Here is a 20,429-nt window from a genome sequence, read left to right on the forward strand (position 1 = left end):
GGTTAATGGTAGAGAGAGAGAGAGGAGGTTAATGGTAGAGAGAGAGAGGAGGTTAATGGTAGAGAGAGAGAGAGGAGGGTTAATGGTAGAGAGAGAGAGGAGGTTAATGGCAGAGAGAGAGAGGAGGTTAATGGTAGAGAGAGAGAGGAGGTTAATGGTAGAGAGAGAGAGAGGAGGTTAATGGTAGAGAGAGAGAGAGGAGGTTAATGGTAGAGAGAGAGAGAGGAGGTTAATGGTAGAGAGAGAGAGGAGGTTAATGGTAGAGAGAGAGGAGGTTAATGGTAGAGAGAGAGAGGAGGTTAATGGTAGAAAGAGAGAGGAGGTTAATGGTAGAGAGAGAGAGGAGGTTAATGGTAGAGAGAGAGAGAGGAGATTAATGGTAGAGAGAGAGGAGATTAATGGTAGAGAGAGAGAGGAGACTAATGGTAGAGAGAGAGAGGAGATTAATGGTAGAGAGAGAGGAGGTTAATGGTAGAGAGAGAGAGGAGGTTAATGGTAGAGAGAGAGAGGAGGTTAATGGTAGAGAGAGAGATGAGGTTAATGGTAGAGAGAGAGGAGATTAATGGTAGAGAGGAGGTTAATGGTAGAGAGAGAGAGAGGAGGTTAATGGTAGAGAGAGAGAGAGAGGAGGTTAATGGTAGAGAGAGAGAGAGAGGAGGTTAATGGTAGAGAGAGAGAGAGGAGGTTAATGGTAGAGAGAGAGAGAGGAGGTTAATGGTAGAGAGAGAGAGAGAGAAGGTTAATGGTAGAGAGAGAGAGAGGAGGTTAATGGTAGAGAGAGAGGAGGTTAATGGTAGAGAGAGAGGAGGTTAATGGTAGAGAGAGAGAGGAGGTTAATGGTAGAGAGAGAGGAGGTTAATGGTAGAGAGAGAGGAGGTTAATGGTAGAGAGAGAGAGGAGGTTAATGGTAGAGAGAGAGAGGAGGTTAATGGTAGAGAGAGAGAGGAGGTTAATGGTAGAGAGAGAGAGAGGAGGTTAATGGTAGAGAGAGAGAGGAGGTTAATGGTAGAGAGAGAGGAGGTTAATGGTAGAGAGAGAAGAGGTTAATGGTAGAGAGAGAGAGGAGGTTAATGGTAGAGAGAGAAGAGGTTAATGGTAGAGAGAGAAGAGGTTAATGGTAGAGAGAGGGAGAGGGAGAGAGAGGGAGAGAGAGAGAGGAGGTTGATGGTAGAGAGGAGGTTAATGGTAGAGAGAGAAGAGGTTAATGGTAGAGAGAGGGAGAGAGGAGGTTGATGGTAGAGAGAGAGGAGGTTAATGGTAGAGAGGAGTAGAGAGGAGGTTAATGGTAGAGATCTATCTCTCTCTCTGCTCACCTTCTTAATGGTGGCAGTGTACTGGGCCAGCATGCTCTGGTCGATACCCTCGATATGTTTGACACGTTCACACACTGTGTCTGTGTTCATGGAGCTCAGGAGGATGGCCGGGGTCCCCGACACCACCGAGGCTGAACCCTGACACACACACACACACAACCAGGTCCAGAACACGCGTCAACCAACAGGTAAAACATGGCTTATTGGTTAATACAGTATGGCTACATTTGATGGAGGTCAAGATGACATTTCTCAAAGGTATCATGTGCTGTACTCATAAAAAAATATAATAGAATGGGAATTCCATGCTGAAACACTGATATCTGCAAAGGTAACACAGAAAGGCCCAGTGAAAGGGGAGAGCAACATGAGAAGAACGTAGGGAACATAAAGCATCAGTAGGTATGAGACAACTACAATATGGGTTGTTGATGAGTGGAGCTATCCCGAGGGTGAATACAATATGACAATGGGGTTAATAGAGGTTAGGTCCAAACCAAACGTTGTCAGTGAGTGGATGAGAGAATACTGTAGGGTAAAAAATAATATAAAACTTGGATGTAATCTGTGACATCACTTCCTGCTATCTACTATCACTACTAGGCTACTCACTAATTAGACCATACACTATTAGAAGAGTTAGACCATACACTATTAGAAGAGTTAGACCATACACTATTAGAAGAGTTAGACCATACACTATTAGAAAAAAGGTTTTCAAAAGGGTTCTTCGGCTGTCTCCCCATAGGAAAACCCCTCTGTGGACCGGGTTCTACATGGAACCAAACGGGTTCTCCCCTAGTACCAGAAAGGGTTCTACAAAGGGTTCTCCTATGGGAATAGCCAAAGAACCCTTTAAGGTTCTAGATAGCACCTTTCTTGCTAAGAGTGTAGAAATAGAATCACTAGAACAGCCCCTCAGACCATTGACTTGACTGAGGATGTCTGTTCTAGTAATTTACCGGTAAGTGATACACACCCAGTATCACAGTACGGATAGAATGTACAGAGCAATACATGGTGCAGGATTATTATTACTATTCACTTGTCAAACAGGTTAGTTTTAGGTCTTTATGAAACCACAGGCTGTATGTTCAACGTCACTGACTCAGAGTAGGAGGACGGTCTTCAGAAGACAGGTTAGTTTTAGGTCTTTATGAAACCACAGGCTGTATGTTCAACGTCACTGACTCAGAGTAGGAGGACGGTCTTCAGAAGACAGGTTAGTTTTAGGTCTTTATGAAACCACAGGCTGTATGTTCAACGTCACTGACTCAGAGTAGGAGGACGGTCTTCAGAAGACAGGGTTTAAAGGTAAGGAGAGTTCAGCTAGAAGGGCCAGACAAAATCAAATGTTTGAAATGCTTATAGAGACTTGTACAAGTGTTACAAATCTACAATGTATCTTACAAAGTTATAAAACATCTGTAATTGTAAATAGGTCTTAAATAGTATGACAGAAGCAGATCAAAGATTTCACTAGTCAGCGGCCTTGTAGCATCACTTAGTGCCCTAACAAGGGAGCTACACTAGTGTCACAAAACCAGCTTTTCAGCTACTATACTGGATGTGCAGTTTCTTGATGGCGTGAGCAGAATACACGCCACTTTATCAAGTGTTCTCGGGTGTGAGCCGGGGCTTTGTGATATATGGCCAATATACCACAGCTAAGGTCTGTATCCAGGCACTCCGCGTTGAGTCGTTCATAAGGACAGCCCTTATCGTGATATATTGGCCATATACTACACCTCCTCGGAAACCAGAGCTGAGCCGTACCACTTCCACCCAGGTTTCATTGACATGAATGGGAGCTTCTTGCGCTCTGCAAAAAAGGTATTACTCCAGTGTAGCATGCCTGTAACTCCTAGTTCCCATTCAAGAGAGTGGGCTAGAGTTTCCAAGGTGCATGCTGGGATTACAGAGGTCATATCCCTTCCGAAGGGGGTCAGTTTGTCGGTCTAGGTCTAGTTAGGAGGAGTTAGGGAAAACATCTGAATGGATTCAGTACCTGCTTCTTTTTCAAAGACGGTACCTTAAACTGCTTGGAGGGAGGAGAGAGAATGAGAGGTGGAGAGAAACAGATGGAAGGGTGAGGAGGGAGTGGCTACAGCAGGTGTTCATCAGAAAGGGATGTGAGGAGAGAACATTAGGAAGACACACAGATGCCAACATTATCGTCTTAGAGGAGAAAAAAACATTAGGGAAACATGCATATCTTCAAGAGTGGAGAGAGGAAGAGAGTGGAGAGATAGATAGAGAGAGTGGAGAGAGGAAGAGAGTGGAGAGAGAGAGAGGAGAGGAGGAAGAAAGTGGAGAGAGAGAGAGAGGAGAGAGAGAGAGAGAGAGAGAGAGGAGAGAGGAAGAGAGTGGAGAGAGGAAGAGAGTGGAGAGAGAGAGAGAGTGGAGAGAGAGCGAGAGAGAGAGAGAGAAAGAGAGTGGAGAGAGGAAGAGAGTGGAGAGAGAGAGAGAAAGAGAGTGGAGAGAGAAAGAGAGGAGAGCCAGTGGAGAGAAAGAGGAGAGCGAGGGCATGCCTTCATTGTGAGGATTAGAATAATGTTTTTGATGTCTCTGCGGCATTCAGTGTTTTTTAGGACAGTTGGATGCTGTCATAGCAGGGTCAATGTTTCTGTGTTTCTAGTTTCTCTGTGTGTTTGTGTCTGTGTACAGAGTTCTAAATGATCCTTTTTGATTGGTGGCACGCACTGGTGCTCCCAAATTTAAAAAGTTAGGAGCACCACATGAAATCTAGGAGCAGATACAGCCTGCACAGCCTATATCGGGCCTATATGAATTCTAGCTACTCTTGAAGCACATGTTGAGCTAACATGTAACATTGTAAAGAAATTAGGTTATTATAAAAGCTACAATTTTGATAGGAATAACGGTTATTGAAATGATATAATAATATGTGGAATAATAGGTTTCTACATTGTATTAAAGCTCGATTTTCCTATTGAGATGGATTACATTGAAAAGTGTACACTGTCTCTTAAAAACGTCAGATTTGTGATGACAAAATGCAAGAGATATGTGATTCATTCATTGCTATGATCATTGATCTCCTGAAGAAGCTGTCCCTTTTCCTATCGGTGACCCCAAATGTTTGGATATACTGGTAGTTACCAGGTTGTTAGCTAGCTAGCCAATGAGGAAATATGACTGAACAATGTGTAAACAAGTGGTTAACGCACAAGTAGTTTTACAACGGCCCACAACATGGTTTCTGAATGGAAAAGTCGGTCCCGGCGATTTGCTACAGATACATATGTCGGATATGAGACCAAATTCAGATGCACTTTAGAGCCCTGTCTGTGTGGGAGGGGGATGTCTGACAAAGAAAGAGAAAGGGAGAGTGGAAGCATGTTTCTGCAATAGGGGGTGGGTTATCTGGTGAGATGAACGTCTCTGATAGAATCCGAATCGGAATGTTCTGATGTTCAAACAACCCACATCAGAAGGTTCAAACAAGCATATATAAGCTAATGAAATTTAAAAGGACAATCATTTCTCTCTCTATAACGTGGTTATACATCCATTCTAGATGAACTATCTCTACTCACTACCTCTAATACTTACGAGTCCACTGCTCGGATCCCGGGGAAAGCCACTTTTAAGTGGGAATGGGCGTGGTGGAGGAGCATGAACAGGGAAACTGCCCACATACTGGCGTGGCAGCTGGTAAACATGATGGGGAAAATATGGCTGGAGGGAGGGGAATACCAGGAAGAAAAGAAACACATTTAACATGGGGTGAAATAAAAAATAAATAAAAAACACTTAAATATGAAACCAGCGTAACAATTGAGGTGTCTGAGATATTATGAAATACAGACTGAAGCAAATTAAACAGCCACAACATGTCAAATACATACATACATACATACATACATGTGTACTTAGTGTACGTATGTATGCATGTATCCATGTACAAAAAGGGGTCACACAGTACAAACACATCATGTTACAGCACAGAGACTTCAACTTAAATGGGAACTATAAATAACAAGACAGCTCTGCAAATTATAAACCAGAAGTGTCCCACAAAATGAGAATGGGGACGATAACAAGGTGAGAAATGTAGGCAAAGGAATGTGTTGAGGTTCAAAGCCCTTTGCTTTATTACAGAGGCCGTCAGTGATCGCCTACCAGGCAGCATACGACTGAATGAGTTAACTGACACGAGCCTGATGATCTACAAGTGAAACTTTGGTCATTCCGTTTGGAATCAGGCCCTTCTCAGTCCTATATAGAATAGCAATGTCCTTGGCGACACGAGGGTGTTCTTTCTCATACACTCACCCTGTTATAGAAGGGGTGCTGGGGGCCAGCCATACCACTGTAGTTGCTGCTGTGGGGCGGTGGGGACACCAGCCCTGGGGGGTTGAAGTGCCCGTTGAAGGAGGTGGAGGGGGAGCAGGCGGACATGCCTGACTGCTGGCTGTAGACGGAGGTGGGGCGGGGAGCAGCTTCCTGCAGGGGCAGGCTGGGATATGTCACCGCTCTGATGGTCATCTGTTCCCTGGCAGCACGCACGTCTGGGGGGAAAGAAGAGAGACAGGTAAAGAGAAATGTGTCATTAAATGTTATAATGTAATTCATAATGTAAAGTCCGGGAAAAAAGTTGGATCTGCACATAAACATGAAACCATATGACTTACTGTAACTGTAATGACATCCAAAAGACAACAGTTGTATTCAGATTGCCTACATCATATCGACAAAAGGTTCTGGCCTGACTTGTGTGGAACCCTAATTACTTGACACAGACACAGCTAGCTAGGATCGCCCTCACCTGCAGCATGCACGTCTGGGAGGAGAGGAATGCAGACAGAGAAATTTAAAGAGTTGAAATAAAAAATGGTAAAAAAAAAAAAATTGAAATCAAAAGAGTTGAAATCAAAACAATTGAAATCAAGAATTGAAATCTAAAATAATGACATCAACTCATCTGACAAATTCATGATACATTCCAAAATCTGCAAGTTGTTATTAAAGTTGGAAAGAGAATGGATGCCTGCATAATATTTCCAAAACGTATTGGAATTATTTATGTGGAACCCTGATTATTCGGTGATATGCTCTCCCTCACCTGCGATGATCTCTCGTAGTTTGGGGTCGAGGTTGACGGTGCAGGGTAGGAAGGTTTTGATGTCGCGTGCACTGAGGACGGGTGTCCGAGAGGAGAGGAACACCTCGAAGCTACGCACATCCCCGTCAATCTCCAACAGGGGCTCCACGTCTTTAGTGGTGGGAATGTTCTTGGAGATCCTAAAACAGCAGAGGTAAGACTGAAGCTTAATGAAGACAGGCGAGGAAAGAGCTCTTCTACACTGGAAGGTTGCTTCTTTATGTTTGACATTCTGTGAGCTTCATGGATTAGTCTTTAGAATGACATATTATTGTATTTGGAGTGACAATGAAGGACATTTGAATCATTCAGGGGCGAAAACGTAAATAGAACATAAGTCATTATTTCTTTTCGGCAACACACTTTTACACACGAAAAACCACCCAACTTTATTGTGCAGCAACTAAGCTTCTGTCTGAGAAGTAATTGACATTAAAATACACTAATCCAACCAATGGGATGCAATTATAATGACGATTCAACCAATTGAACTAATCCTTATTGCGCAGTGACTAATCTGACTGTTTCATCACGTCAGAGATTTTGTGTGTTCCAAATGGCACCCTGTTCCCTATATAGTGCACTACTCTTGTACAAAAGGAAAAGAAAGGGGGTACCTAGTCAGTGGTACAACTAAAGGCAACAACTGAAATGTGTCTTCCACATTTAACCCAACCCCTCTGAATCAGAGAGGTGTGGGGGGCTGCCTTAATCAACCTCCATGTCATCGGTGCCCAGGGGAACAGTGGGTTAAACAGCCTTGCTCAAGGGCAGAACAACAGATTTTTACCTCGGTCAGCTCAGGGATTCGATCCAGCAACCTTTCAGTTACTGGCCCAATGCTCCTACCCACCAGGCTACCTGCCATAGTGCACTATATAGGGAATAGGGTGCCATTTGGGATGTAACTCTCTCAATGGATCAGTGGGAGTAAATGTATTCTTTCTTCGATAATAACTTTTCCACTGTGTCTCTTTGTGAAAATGTAGTTCTTCTTTGGCCTCACATTTTCAGACAGATCAAAATTAAATAAAACCCTCTCTCACGCAACTAAACAGTTCCTAAGTTCTATAATTAGGACAGGTGTTTCAAAAAGACATTTTAAGGTTGGGAAAGGGGATTGGGGATCTACAGTATGCATACCTCTGCTAGATGGTCTTGAGGGGGGCCCAGTTTTATAGGGGTAGAGGGGAACTACAGTATATTACCTCTGCTAGATGGTCTTGGATGTAGTTTTACGGGGTCTCTACATTACCTCTCGTAGATAGTCTTGAGGGCGGCCTGGTCCGGGATGCCTTCAGTCTCCTCCAGGAACAAGATGAGCCAGGAGGTCCTGTAGGGCCACGTCTCAGTAAGGTTGATCCACGATGCCAGGCGGTCCCAGTTAAACATAATCTGATTTGCCCTCAGCAGACGACCTATAGACAGACCAGCATTGTGTAAGTCAGACAGGACAAAACTAACATGCTTTCTTCAATAAAAGTCATCCATAATCTGCATGGTCCATTGTGGTTCATGTAGTAAACTCAGTGAGTAAACTTGTGGTAAACAAAGTGTGTGCGTTAGTTTAGGATGTTCAGAAATGACATCCCTAATTTAAAATGTCGGTACCAGAAGAGGTGTGTGGCTAAAAGGCACGATGGGCGTCTCTCACCAGAATGCTCTTTGTGCTCATTCATTGTTTCATTGTGTGAATTGTTTGCCCTTTTTCTTCATGGTTATTTTTGAAATGTATTTTTCTTCAGCATGCATAGAAGTACAAATGTGTACAAATGTAGGCCTATAAAAGTTCCCATTTGGGCATGTCTGATAGTAGGCCATTTCTTGAACACCACTTATGACCAGCCGAGCCTCTCACAGTATGTATTTTGTCACCACACACAGAAAGCCAACAGTGTTGTACATCCATTGTGAATGACCATAGTTCCTCACTGTATTTGAAACATCTTTCCAACATCAGCCTTCTCGATGGGCTTCAGTAACCTCTGCACCTTGGTGGGAAATAGCAACATATTGCTGATCCCATATCTCCAGTGGAAACGTCATAAAATGGGCTATCTGAACACTTCTCTGAACACAAATACAGCTGTGTCTGGGAAACAGCGAGGGCCCAGTTGAAACAACGTTGCAAGTTCACTATAGCAGAGCTCAAGCCAGACAGAGAGGCAGAGGAGAGAGATTAATGCCATTGACTGAACCAAATGCCACGCATAGCAAATGTGATTTATAGAGGATATATTTTCATCAGGATATTTTCTTCTTCAAATATCATTTTGAATCTTGTTGATATTTCACATATTTTCAGCAGATCCAAGGTCCATGGCCACCGAGCGTGATCCGACCCGGGATCCAAGGGTCCACACCAGAAATGTGGATCTGACAGGTTCAGATCTCAGGTTCGGGTATATCTGTGAAGACCTCTAGTGTGTATTGTCTGTGCATGCGTACATGTGGGTGTGCATGTGTGTGTAGGTGTGTCCATATGCGTGTGTGGACGCGTGAGTCAACGTGGGTGTGTGTGCGTGACCCACCTGTGACAGAGACGATGTTGAGCAGCCTCCTCATGGTCTGGGGGCTGATGTCACTGAACCAGTCTTCTGTCACCAGCAGCTTGCTCAGGTCAAAGGACATCTGCCGTGTCACCGTCCTCTGCATCTGACGTCGCCGGTACGTGTCCTATGCAGAGACAAATGGTTGGGTGGTATCCAGAATACCATACCGGGGTGTAGGGTATAACCGGAAGTGCACAAAAAAGTGTGCTATTTACAAAAATATATGTAACAGTAACATATATTCTAATAATAGATATATGGTTGGGCATTATGGTTGGGCATTATATACACAGTGCATTCAGATCCCAGTGTATTCAGATCCCTTCATTTTTTCCACATTTTGTTACATCACAGCCTTATTCTAAAATAGATTACAACTTTTTTCACAATCAATCTATACACAATAGCCCATAATGACAAAGCAAAAACAGGTTTTTAGAAATGTTTTGCAAATTTATGAATAAAATATATTTTAAAAATACCTTATGTATTCAGGTACTAGGTATTCAGACCCTCTGCTATGAGACTCGAAATGGAGCTCAGATGCATCCTGTTTCCATTGATCATCCTTGAGATGTTTCTACAACTTGATTTAAGTCCACCTGTGGTAAATTCAACTGATTTGGAAAGGCACACACCTGTCTATATTAAAGGTCCTACAGTTGACAGTGCATGTCAGAGTAAAAACTAAGCCATGAGGTTGAAGGAATTGTCCGTAGAGCCCCTGACACAGGATTGTGTCGAGGCACAGATCTAGGGAAGGGTACCAGAAATATTCTGCAGCATTGAATGTCCAAGAACACAGTGGCCTCCATCATTCTTAAATGGAAGAAGTTTGGAACTACCAAGACTCTTCCTAGAGCTGGCCGCCCGGCCAAACTGAGAAATCGGGGGAAAAGGGACTTGGTCAGGGATGTGACAAAGAACCAGATGGTCACTCTGACAGAGCTCTAGAGTTCATCTGTGGAGATGGGAGAACCCTCCAGAAGGACAACCATCTCTGCAGCACTCCACCAATCAGGGCTTTATGGTAGTAGAGTGGCCAGACGGAAGCCATTCCCCAGTAAAAGGCACATGACAGCCCGTTTAAAGTTTGCAAAAAGTCACCTAAAGAATATATATATATAAATATATATATATATAAGCAATAAGGCACGAGGGGTTGTGGTAAGGATTGTTATTCGCATGACGCAAGACGGAGTGCCTGGACATAGCCCTTAGCCGTTACACACACACACAAAAATAAAACACACAAAATGTTCACCAGAGCTGTTGCCAGAGAATTTTATGTTCATTTCTCTACCATAAGCCACCTCCAACAGCATTTTAGAGAATTTGGCAACATGTCCAACTGGCCTCACAACCGCAGACCATGTGGATAACTTATTTGTATTGCTTTTAATCCTTTTTAAATGAATAATTTATTAACACTTTGTTCTAGCTAGCTATTTGTGTAGGTAGCTATCAAGTAAACCCAATGACCCACTCCAGCCCAGGACCTCCACAGTCGGCTTCTTCTTCTGCGGGATCGTCTGAGACCAGCCTAACTGCAGTTCGGCGTCGTAACAGACTTCAGTGGGTGAATGCTCACCTGTGATGGCCACTGTCACGCCGCAGAAGTGTGCTCTTGACAGAAGAATTCCGGTTTCAACTGTACCGAGCAGATGGCAGACAGCGTGTATTGCGTTGTGTGGGCAAGCGGTTTGCTGATGTCAACGTTGTGACCAGAGTGCCCCATGGTGGTGGTGGGGTTATGTTATGGGTAGGCATAAGCTGCTGACAATGAATACAATTGCATTTTATCGATGGCAATTTGAATGCACAGAGATTCCTTGACGAGATCCTGGAGGCCCAATGTCATCCGCCGCCATCACCTCCTATTTCAGCACAATGATGCACGACCCAATGCCGCAAGAATTTGTACACAATTCCCAGAAGCTGAAAATGTCTCAGTTCTTCCAAGGCCTGCATATTCACCAGACATGTCACCCATTGAGCATGTTTGGGATGCTCTGGATCGACAGCATGTTCCAGTTCCCGCCAATATCGGTGTCAGAGGAAGGTGTCAGAGGAAGTCGAAGACTCCAGCCACCCAAGTCATAGACTCTTCTCTCTGCTACCGCACGGCAAGTCTAGGTCCAAAATCAAATGGCCACCCAGACGTTTTGCCATGACACCCCCACCCCCCCGTTTTTACACTGCTGCTACTCGCTGTTTGTTATCTATGCATAGTTGTTACTTTACCCCAACCTACATGTACAAATTACCTCGACTAACCTGTACCCCCGCACATTGACTCTGTACCGGTACCCCCCGTATATAGCCTTGTTATTGTTATGGTGTGTTAATTTTAATTTTATAATTTATTTTATTTAGTAAAAACTGCATTGTGGTTAAGGGCTTGTCGGTAAGCATTTCACAGTAAGGTCTACTACATCTGTTGTATTCAGAGCATGTGACAAATAACATTTGATTTGATATCCAGCAACAGCCATTGAAGAGGAGTGGGACAACATTCCAAAGGCCACAATCAACAGCCTGATCAACTCTATGCGAAGATGTGTCGCGTTGCATGATGCAAATGGTGGTCGCACCAGATACTGACTGGTTTTCTTATCCACACTCCTACCTTTTTATTTTAAGGTACCTGTGACCAACAGATGCATATCTATATCCCCAGTCATGTGAAATCCATAGATTAGGGCCTAATTTATTTACTTATATGAACTGTAACTCAGTAACCTCACTAATGCTCTTGTGGCTGAATGGAAGCAAGTCCCTGCAGAAATGTGGAAAGCCTTCCCAGAAGAGTGGAGGCTGTTATAGCAGCAAAGACCAAACTCCATATTAATGCCCATGATTTTGGAATAAGATGTTCGACGATCAGGTGTCCACATACTTTTGGTCACGTAGTGTACTTATGTTTCAAAAGTAGAGAAAATGGGAATATAATGGAAAAAGTTGACAAATTGAGCCTGAGATTTGGCATGGCTCCTTGAGTACACAACACTTGGGGTCTCAATAAGAGGGGGTTTAAGGTTAAAGGAGTAATCTGCAGTTTTTAACAAAGCGTGACCCGGCTACTGTTTTGGTAAAAAAGCTGAGGGATGGGGCTGGAAAAATGTAACCACTCTCAAATTCATAGACAGCGCTATGGATACAAGGACAGACCATCCATGATATCAAAAGTATAGTTTTAGCCCTGATTTGAGGCTATACAGTGTTTGTTTACATTTACGTTGTTTGCAAACATTGGGTTCTCATGGAGTGTGACAGTTGAACTAAACTCATGAGGCATTTATTAGTTATATTCTTCAACAATCAATGGGTACATATATACAGTGCCTTGCGAAAGTATTCGGCCCCCTTGAACTTTGCGACCTTTTGCCACATTTCAGGCTTCAAACATAAAGATATAAAACTGTATTTTTTTGTGAAGAATCAACAACAAGTGGGACACAATCATGAAGTGGAACGACATTTATTGGATATTTCAAACATTTTTAACAAATCAAAAACTGAAAAATTGGGCGTGCAAAATTATTCAGGCCCTTTACTTTCAGTGCAGCAAACTCTCTCCAGTAGTTCAGTGAGGATCTCTGAATGATCCAATGTTGACCTAAATGACTAATGATGATAAATACAATCCACCTGTGTGTAATCAAGTCTCCGTATAAATGCACCTGCACTGTGATAGTCTCAGAGGTCCGTTAAAAGCGCAGAGAGCATCATGAAGAATAAGGAACACACCAGGCAGGTCCGATATACTGTTGTGAAGAAGTTTAAAGCCGGATTTGGATACAAAAAGATTTCCCAAGCTTTAAACATCCCAAGGAGCACTGTGCAAGCGATAATATTGAAATGGAAGGAGTATCAGACCACTGCAAATCTACCAAGACCTGGCCGTCCCTCTAAACTTTCAGCTCATACAAGGAGAAGACTGATCAGAGATGCAGCCAAGAGGCCCATGATCACTCTGGATGAACTGCAGAGATCTACAGCTGAGGTGGGAGACTCTGTCCATAGGACAACAATCAGTCGTATATTGCACAAATCTGGCCTTTATGGAAGAGTGGCAAGAAGAAAGCCATTTCTTAAAGATATCCATAAAAAGTGTAGTTTAAAGTTTGCCACAAGCCACCTGGGAGACACACCAAACATGTGGAAGAAGGTGCTCTGGTCAGATGAAACCAAAATTGAACTTTTTGGCAACAATGCAAAACGTTATGTTTGGCGTAAAAGCAACACAGCTCATCACCCTGAACACACCATCCCCACTGTCAAACATGGTGGTGGCAGCATCATGGTTTGGGCCTGCTTTTCTTCAGCAGGGACAGGGAAGATAGTTAAAATTGATGGGAAGATGGATGGAGCCAAATACAGGACCATTCTGGAAGAAAACCTGATGGAGTCTGCAAAAGACCTGAGACTGGGACGGAGATTTGTCTTCCAACAAGACAATGATCCAAAACATAAAGCAAAATCTACAATGGAATGGTTCAAAAATAAACATATCCAGGTGTTAGAATGGCCAAGTCAAAGTCCAGACCTGAATCCAATCGAGAATCTGTGGAAAGAACTGAAAACTGCTGTTCACAAATGCTCTCCATCCAACCTCACTGAGCTCGAGCTGTTTTGCAAGGAGGAATGGGAAAAAATTTCAGTCTCTCGATGTGCAAAACTAATAGAGACATACCCCAAGCGACTTACAGCTGTAATCGCAGCAAAAGGTGGCGCTACAAAGTATTAACTTAAGGGGGCTGAATCATTTTGCACGCCCAATTTTTCAGTTTTTGATTTGTTAAAAAAGTTTGAAATATCCAATAAATGTCGTTCCACTTCATGATTGTGTCCCACTTGTTGTTGATTCTTCACAAAAAAATACAGTTTTATATCTTTATGTTTGAAGCCTGAAATGTGGCAAAAGGTCGCAAAGTTCAAGGGGGCCGAATACTTTCGCAAGGCACTGTAAGTCCATGGATGTAGCAACTGCAGATCTTTAAGGTTAGGGTAGGTTACAGCTGGAGTGGTTGCATTAGTCTGGTGGAAGCAGCCTGATCGGTGTTCACCATTCTGTTTTCCCGCACGTATCACTATGACCTTTCTCCAATAGATGTGCAGACATAGCATAGGGTCAAACAGTCTCAATGTGGAGGAATGGCAGACTGATGAGTGATATGGAATAGAATGGTGAACGCAGCAATCAGGCTGCTTCCACTCACATTAAAGTCGCACTAAACTGCACATCATGTGGCTTGGTGGGGGAGAAACGCAGCAGATTGGATTAAGCCTCATTGGATTAAAGTCACAATAAGTGCAGTAGCTGGACAGTCACACTGGGTTCTAAAAACACAATTGAGTCAAGAGATCCTAATACACAGAAGTTGTAGTTATTTCCTATTGCGTACTTACAGCTATTGGCTTTTTACTGTCTGCGTGCCAAATGGGGCCCTATTTCCTTTATAGTGCAGTACTTTTGAACAGAAAACAAAAGCAGGAATAAGATGAAAACACCTTCAAGTGACAACCTGTTAATGTGTAGACGTGTGGTTATTTCATTGATTTAATGATGACACCACTGAAGTCCTTTGACCATACTATCGGTGATGGGCAGTGTTGATCCATATGCCTGTACTCTTTGGGAACCCAACAGGTTGGGTTCAAGCACCAGGCCATCCACCCACACACTCTCTCTTCTCTCTCTTACCCTGCGGTTCAGGGTTGTCTTGCTGCCAAACTTGGTCATCTCCCCGATGCTGTGCTGGGATAGCTTCCTATCCAGCTCCTCATGCCAGCCTGAACACAGATATCAACAAAGACAGGAGATGAGAAACCAGACCTAATATTAGCCAATGATTTGACACATACAGTTAAGTGTGTGCCGGTGTACATATCTGAATGCGAAGGTGGATGTGAGTGTGTTCATTTGTGTGTATGCCTGAATGTGTGTGTTCATGTGTGTACATGCCCGTGTGTGTGTGGTCTGAGATTTTTACAGCTCCTTTCATACAGGGCGTGTGTGTGTGTCTGTTTTTACCGTCTGAATGGTTTGGATTACCGTCTGAGTTTCCGGTGTCTCCGTTAGCGGGCGCTGCCACACACATCTTTCTGGCGCTGCTCAACCCCCGGCTGTTGAGGAAGACCGGCAGGTGGACGATGTTTCTCATGTAGTCATGACCGTTGATGTTGGAGTCCCTGAGCACGCTGTTCAGGTTCTGGTTGATGGCCTTGATGATGATGTGGGGGTCGCTGGCGAAGATGGAGATGAAGGGGCCTTTGGAGAAGAGCACTCTCACCTGGTCGAGAGGATCAGGAGACACATGTTTTCTGTTTTAATTTAGCCTTTATTTAACCAGGAGAAGCCCATTGAGACCCAGAGTCTCTTTTTCAAGGAAGACCACGCCAAGGCAGCAGCAACTATCAAGACAAATCAAATGTTATTTGTCACATGCGCCGAATACAACAGGTGAAATCTTTACTCACAAGCCCTTAACCAACAACACGGTTAAGAAAAAATAAGTATTAAGAAACTATTATTAACGAACGTAAACAACAAATTAAAATAGAAAAATAAGAAATAATTAAAGAGCAACAATACAATAACAGTAACGAGGCTATATACAGGGGGTACTGGTACAGAGTCAATGTGAGGGGGCACAGGTTAGTGGAGGAAATTGAGGTAATATGTACATGTAGGTAAAGTGACTAAACATGTAGTGCCTTAAGGCCGGAGGCTGAGCAGTTGCCATACCATGCTCTTGATGGGGCGGCCCGTCAGGAAGTCCAGGATCCAGAGGGAGGTGTTTAGTCTCAGGGTCCTTAGCTTAGTGATGAGCTTTGAGGGCACTATGGTGTTGAACGCTGAGCTGTAATCAATGAATAGCATTCTCACGTAGGTGTTCCTTTTGTCCAGATGGGAAAGGGCAGTGTGGAGTGCAATTGAGATTGCATCATCTGTGGATCTGTTGGGGCGGTATGCAGACTGGAGTGGGTCTAGGGTTTCTGGGATAATGGTGTGGATGTGAACCATGACCAGCCTTTCAAAGCACTTCATGACTACAGACGTGAGTGCTAAGGTCAGTAGTCATTTAGGCAGGTTACCTTGGTGTTCTTGGGCACAGGGACTATGGTGGTCTGCTTGAAACATGTTGGTATTACAGACTCGGTCAGGGACAGATTGAAAATGTCAGTGAAGACACTTGCTAGTTGGTCAGCGCATGCTCAGAGTACACGTCCTGGTAATCTTTCTGGCCCTGCGGCCTTGTGAATGTTGACCTGTTTAAAGCTCTTACTCACATTGGCTATGGACAGCGTGATCACAGTCATCCAGAACGGCTGGGGCTCTCATGCAAGCTTCAGTGTTCCTTGACTCAAAGCGCGCATAGAAGTAATTTAGCTCGTCTGGTATGCTCGTGTCACTTGGCAGCTCATGGCTGTGCTTCCCTTTGTAGTCAGAAATAGTCGGAGCCAGTGTAGTAGGGGATTCAATCTTAGTCCTGTATTGACACTTTGCCTGTTTGATGGTTTGTCGGAGGGCATAGCAGGATTTCTTATAAGCGTCCGGGTTAGAGTCCGCTCCTTGAAAGCGGCAGCTCTACCCTTTAGCTTAGTGCGGATGTTGCCTGTAATCCATGGCTTTTGGTTAGGTTATGCTTCTGGTTGGGGTATGAAGTGTAGCTGCTGCTTTTGCAACAGCTAATGGGGATCCTAATAAAATACCAATACCCCTTGTCTTACCGGAGGCAGCTGTTCTCTCTTGCCGATTCACGGAAAACCCAGCCAGCTGTATGTTATCCATGTCGTCGTCCAGCCACGACACGGTGAAACATAAGATATTACAGTTTTTAATGTCATGTTGGTAGGAAGGTCTTGATAGGAGCTCATCTAGTTTATTATCCAATGATTGCACATTGGCTAATAGGACTGATGGTAGAAGTGGGTTACCCACTCGCCGTTGGATTCTTACATAGCACCCCAACCTACGACCCCTATATCTCTGTCTCTTCTTCATTCGAATGACAGGGATTTGGGCCTTGTCCAGTGTCTGAAGTAAATCCTTCGCGTCCAACTCATTAAAGAAAAAATCTTCGTCCAGTACGAGGGGAGTAATCGCTGTTCTGATATCCAGACGCTATTTTCGGTCACTCGAGACGGTGGCAGAAACATCACGTACACAATAAGTTACAAATAACACGAAAAAACACACACAGTAGCACGATTGGTTAGGAGCCCATAAAACAGCAGCCATCTCCCCCGGCGCCATTATTACTATATTACAGTATTAAAAGATTCAACAATCCTCATCAACAACATGATCAAACCTAAAAAAAAGCATTTCCACTCCTCTGTAACAGAATTTCCCATCAAAATGTTAAATTCATTCGATTGGCACTAACATATCTAGATGAAGTATGGATTGTAGACTATTACATGCCATTGGTACACAAGACGAGAAGGCAGTCGAGAAGGGGGAGTTTACCCAAAAGGGCTTTGTAGATAGCTACATTTGTGTGTGTTTTTCTGCGCATATAAAGTGAGTTCCAACCCACCATTTGGTACAAGGTGCAATGTTGGGTGAGTGACTTGGCATTTGTAATAAAGCGCAAGGATTCATGATAAACAGAGTCCAGTCTCTGTAAGAGGGAGGAGGTTGCATGCATATACAACAAGTCACCATAATCAATTAGAGAGAAAAGTGGCATGAAAAGCTTATTTCTAGCCGTAAGCGGGAATCAAGACTTATTACGAAAATGAAAACCCAATTTCAATTTAAGCTTCCTCACAAGGTTATCCATATGAACTTTAAAGGGCAACTTGCCATCCAACCATATATCTTGGTATTTGTAGGATGACACTTTGTCAATGGATAAGCCACCAGATGTGACAACGCTAACCTTCTCTGGCAGAGTTCTAGCTCTGGTAAAGGTCATGAATTCTGTTTTTTTTGTACTTTCAAGACTAGTTTGAGACCATAAAGGGAGGCCTGCGGTGACTGAAAAGCAGTCTGGAGCTCTTCAACAGCCTGAACCACAGAAGGAGCACATGAATATATGACTGTATCATCTGCATATAGATGGAACTTTGCTGGTTGCATCCCCTTTCCCAAATTATTAATACAAATTGAGAACACAGGAGCTAAAATGGAACCCTGGGGCACACCTCTATTAATCTGAAGAAAGCTATTGTCAGCATATACACATTGTGTTCTGTCAAAAAGATAGTTCCTAAACCAATTTACTGCCCCTTCACCGAGACCAATGTTACTGAGTCTAGCTAGCAACACTTCATGGTCAACTGAATCAAATGCCGTTGATAAATCAACAAACAGAGCAGCACAATGTGGCTTTTTATCAAGCGCATTTATGATGTCATTTGCCACTGCCATAAGTGCAGTTGTGGTGCTGGTCTCCGATCTAAAGCCAGAGTGAACCCCACTTAGTATGTTCTGGTGAGGTGTGTGAGGAAAAAAGGTGTGTGTGTTTGTGTGTGTGTGTGTGCGCACGGTGGATACAGTTTATTAGTTTGTTCTAATCTACTCTAAAACTCTTTCTGCCATAGCTCACAGTTACCTAATAACTCCATTATCCCAATGTGCAAAAGACATTGAAATATTAGATTTTAGGACTACTATCAAATGTCTAGATAAATCGCTCTAAACATATGAGGGATGTTGCTTATTATTACAAAGACATCATGCATAAAAGATCCATTATTTCCTCAGACCAAAGATTTCATTAGTAAACAAGAAACAGCTGGTTCAGATGACCATGCCCCTTGAATATTACATTAAAGACAATTCTATTACTGTAAATAATAAGAAAAACCATGACAGCTTCTGGAAACTTTGTGACTGATGTATAACTCTGTACAGTATAACTAGGTAATCTTTGCTCTCTTGGGAAAGATTGTCTTCGGAAATAACTCAATTTGTAGACCAAGGCAACACAAAGGGTGAAACGGTCTTACCGTATCCAGCATCTGCAGTACTTTGTCCTGTTCACAGGAGTCCAGGCCGTCTATGATGACAGCCAGACGCGTCTGGTTCTGAGTGAAGCCATCAATGGTCTTAGCCATCCTCGCCATCAGCTCCACCTCATTCTTCAACACCTGAGGGAGGAGAGAGAAAGAGAGAGCGATAGAGAGAGAGAAGGAGAGGCGGAAGAGAAAGGAAGAGAGAGAGAGAGAGAGAGAGGAGGAGGATGGGTGAGGAGGGGAGGAAGAGGGAGAGAGAGATAGAGAAGGAGAGGGGAGGGGAGGAGAGAGAGCGAGGAGAGAGAGAGAAGGAGAGATGGAGACAGAGAGAGGAGGAGGATGGGTGAGAAAGGTCATACTAGCCTTACAAGCCAGTGATATGGTGAGAGGGAGAATCAAACAGGTGTGTGTGTGTGTGTGTGTGTGTGTATGCTTTGTCCATGTGTTTCCAAGTGCTTGCGCGCATATATACGACTGGCCTTCCATCGCTACCTTCATGAAGCCCTCGCTCTTGAGCTTGTGCATCTTGTTGGCAGCGCTGTGCAGCCTCTTCCTCTGAGAGTTGAGCACCGAGTCGGCCACCTGCCACCAGGTCCGGCAGTTAAGCACCAGTGCCAGGCCCACTGCGCAGGCCATGGCGATCAACACGGCATTCACCGTCTGGTTGGCCCCATCCACCTTGAAGACGGCGAGGAGTGCCATGCCAGTGATCAGGCAGCCCAGGATGAAGATGAAGATGACGAAGGAGGGAACGCAGCAAGTTTTCTTCCACTTCTTCTTCCCTAAAATACAATCCATTTTAAAAGTACTCAGTATTCATAAAAACATTTGGAAGCAGGAGGCAGGCTACTGACTAAACTTGTCTGTTGGACAACCCTTTGTTCCTAGTTCTTACTGAAAACCACCAGAGTATGTGGTTGGTGTATTTATAAATGTAGTGACCGACAGTGATTTCAAGTAGTGCCAATAAGGTCAAACACATTTGCCCAAAGGGGATTCAATCAAGTAAACTGACCTGACTAATTTGTCACTACCTAGTGATTCTCTGCCCACTACCTAGTGATTCTCTGCCCACTACCTAGTGATTCTCTGCCCACTACCTAGTGATTCTCTGCCCACTACCTAGTGATTCTCTGCCCACTACCTAGTGATTCTCTGCCCACTACCTAGTGATTCTCTGCCCACTACCTAGTGATTCTCTGCCCACTACCTAGTGATTCTCTGCCCACTACCTAGTGATTCTCTGCCCACTACCTAGTGATTCTCTGCCCACTACCAAGTGATTCTCTGCTCACTACCTAGTGATTCTCTGCCCACTACCTAGTGATTCTCTGCCCACTACCTAGTGATTCTCTGCTCACTACCTAGTGATTCTCTGTTCTCTGATCACTACCTAGTGATTCTCTGCCCACTACCTAGTGATTCTCTGCCCACTACCTAGTGATTCTCTGCCCACTACCTAGT

At 43.8% G+C, this 20,429-nt stretch overlaps 1 protein-coding gene across 11 annotated transcripts in view; it reads right to left on the reverse strand.

Moving 5' to 3' along the window:
* The window catches only part of LOC110529441 (kinase D-interacting substrate of 220 kDa B), a 52,070-nt gene that overhangs the window by 8,023 nt on the left and 23,618 nt on the right, over positions 1-20,429 (reverse strand). For 2 of the 11 annotated variants that reach the window (XM_036984823.2, XM_090242613.1), the window contains exons 17-27: positions 19,458-19,747; positions 18,960-19,100; positions 15,052-15,289; positions 14,701-14,789; positions 8,973-9,117; positions 7,697-7,859; positions 6,403-6,581; positions 5,613-5,848; positions 4,890-5,015; positions 3,322-3,351; positions 1,314-1,451 (exon numbers count right to left, since the gene is read on the reverse strand). In XM_036984823.2, the coding sequence (XP_036840718.1) occupies positions 1,314-1,451; positions 3,322-3,351; positions 4,890-5,015; positions 5,613-5,848; positions 6,403-6,581; positions 7,697-7,859; positions 8,973-9,117; positions 14,701-14,789; positions 15,052-15,289; positions 18,960-19,100; positions 19,458-19,747 (1,775 nt within the window). Of the gene's footprint in view, positions 1-1,313; positions 1,452-3,321; positions 3,352-4,889; positions 5,016-5,612; positions 5,849-6,402; positions 6,582-7,696; positions 7,860-8,972; positions 9,118-14,700; positions 14,790-15,030; positions 15,290-18,959; positions 19,101-19,457; positions 19,748-20,429 lie in introns of all 11 variants that reach the window. The other 9 variants (XM_036984821.2, XM_036984822.2, XM_090242616.1 and 6 more) reach the window with 5 other exon arrangements.

This window comes from Oncorhynchus mykiss, chromosome 8 (assembly GCF_057628025.1).
Source record: "Oncorhynchus mykiss isolate SJ-2025 chromosome 8, ASM5762802v1, whole genome shotgun sequence".
Classification (NCBI taxonomy): Eukaryota; Metazoa; Chordata; class Actinopteri; order Salmoniformes; family Salmonidae; genus Oncorhynchus; species Oncorhynchus mykiss.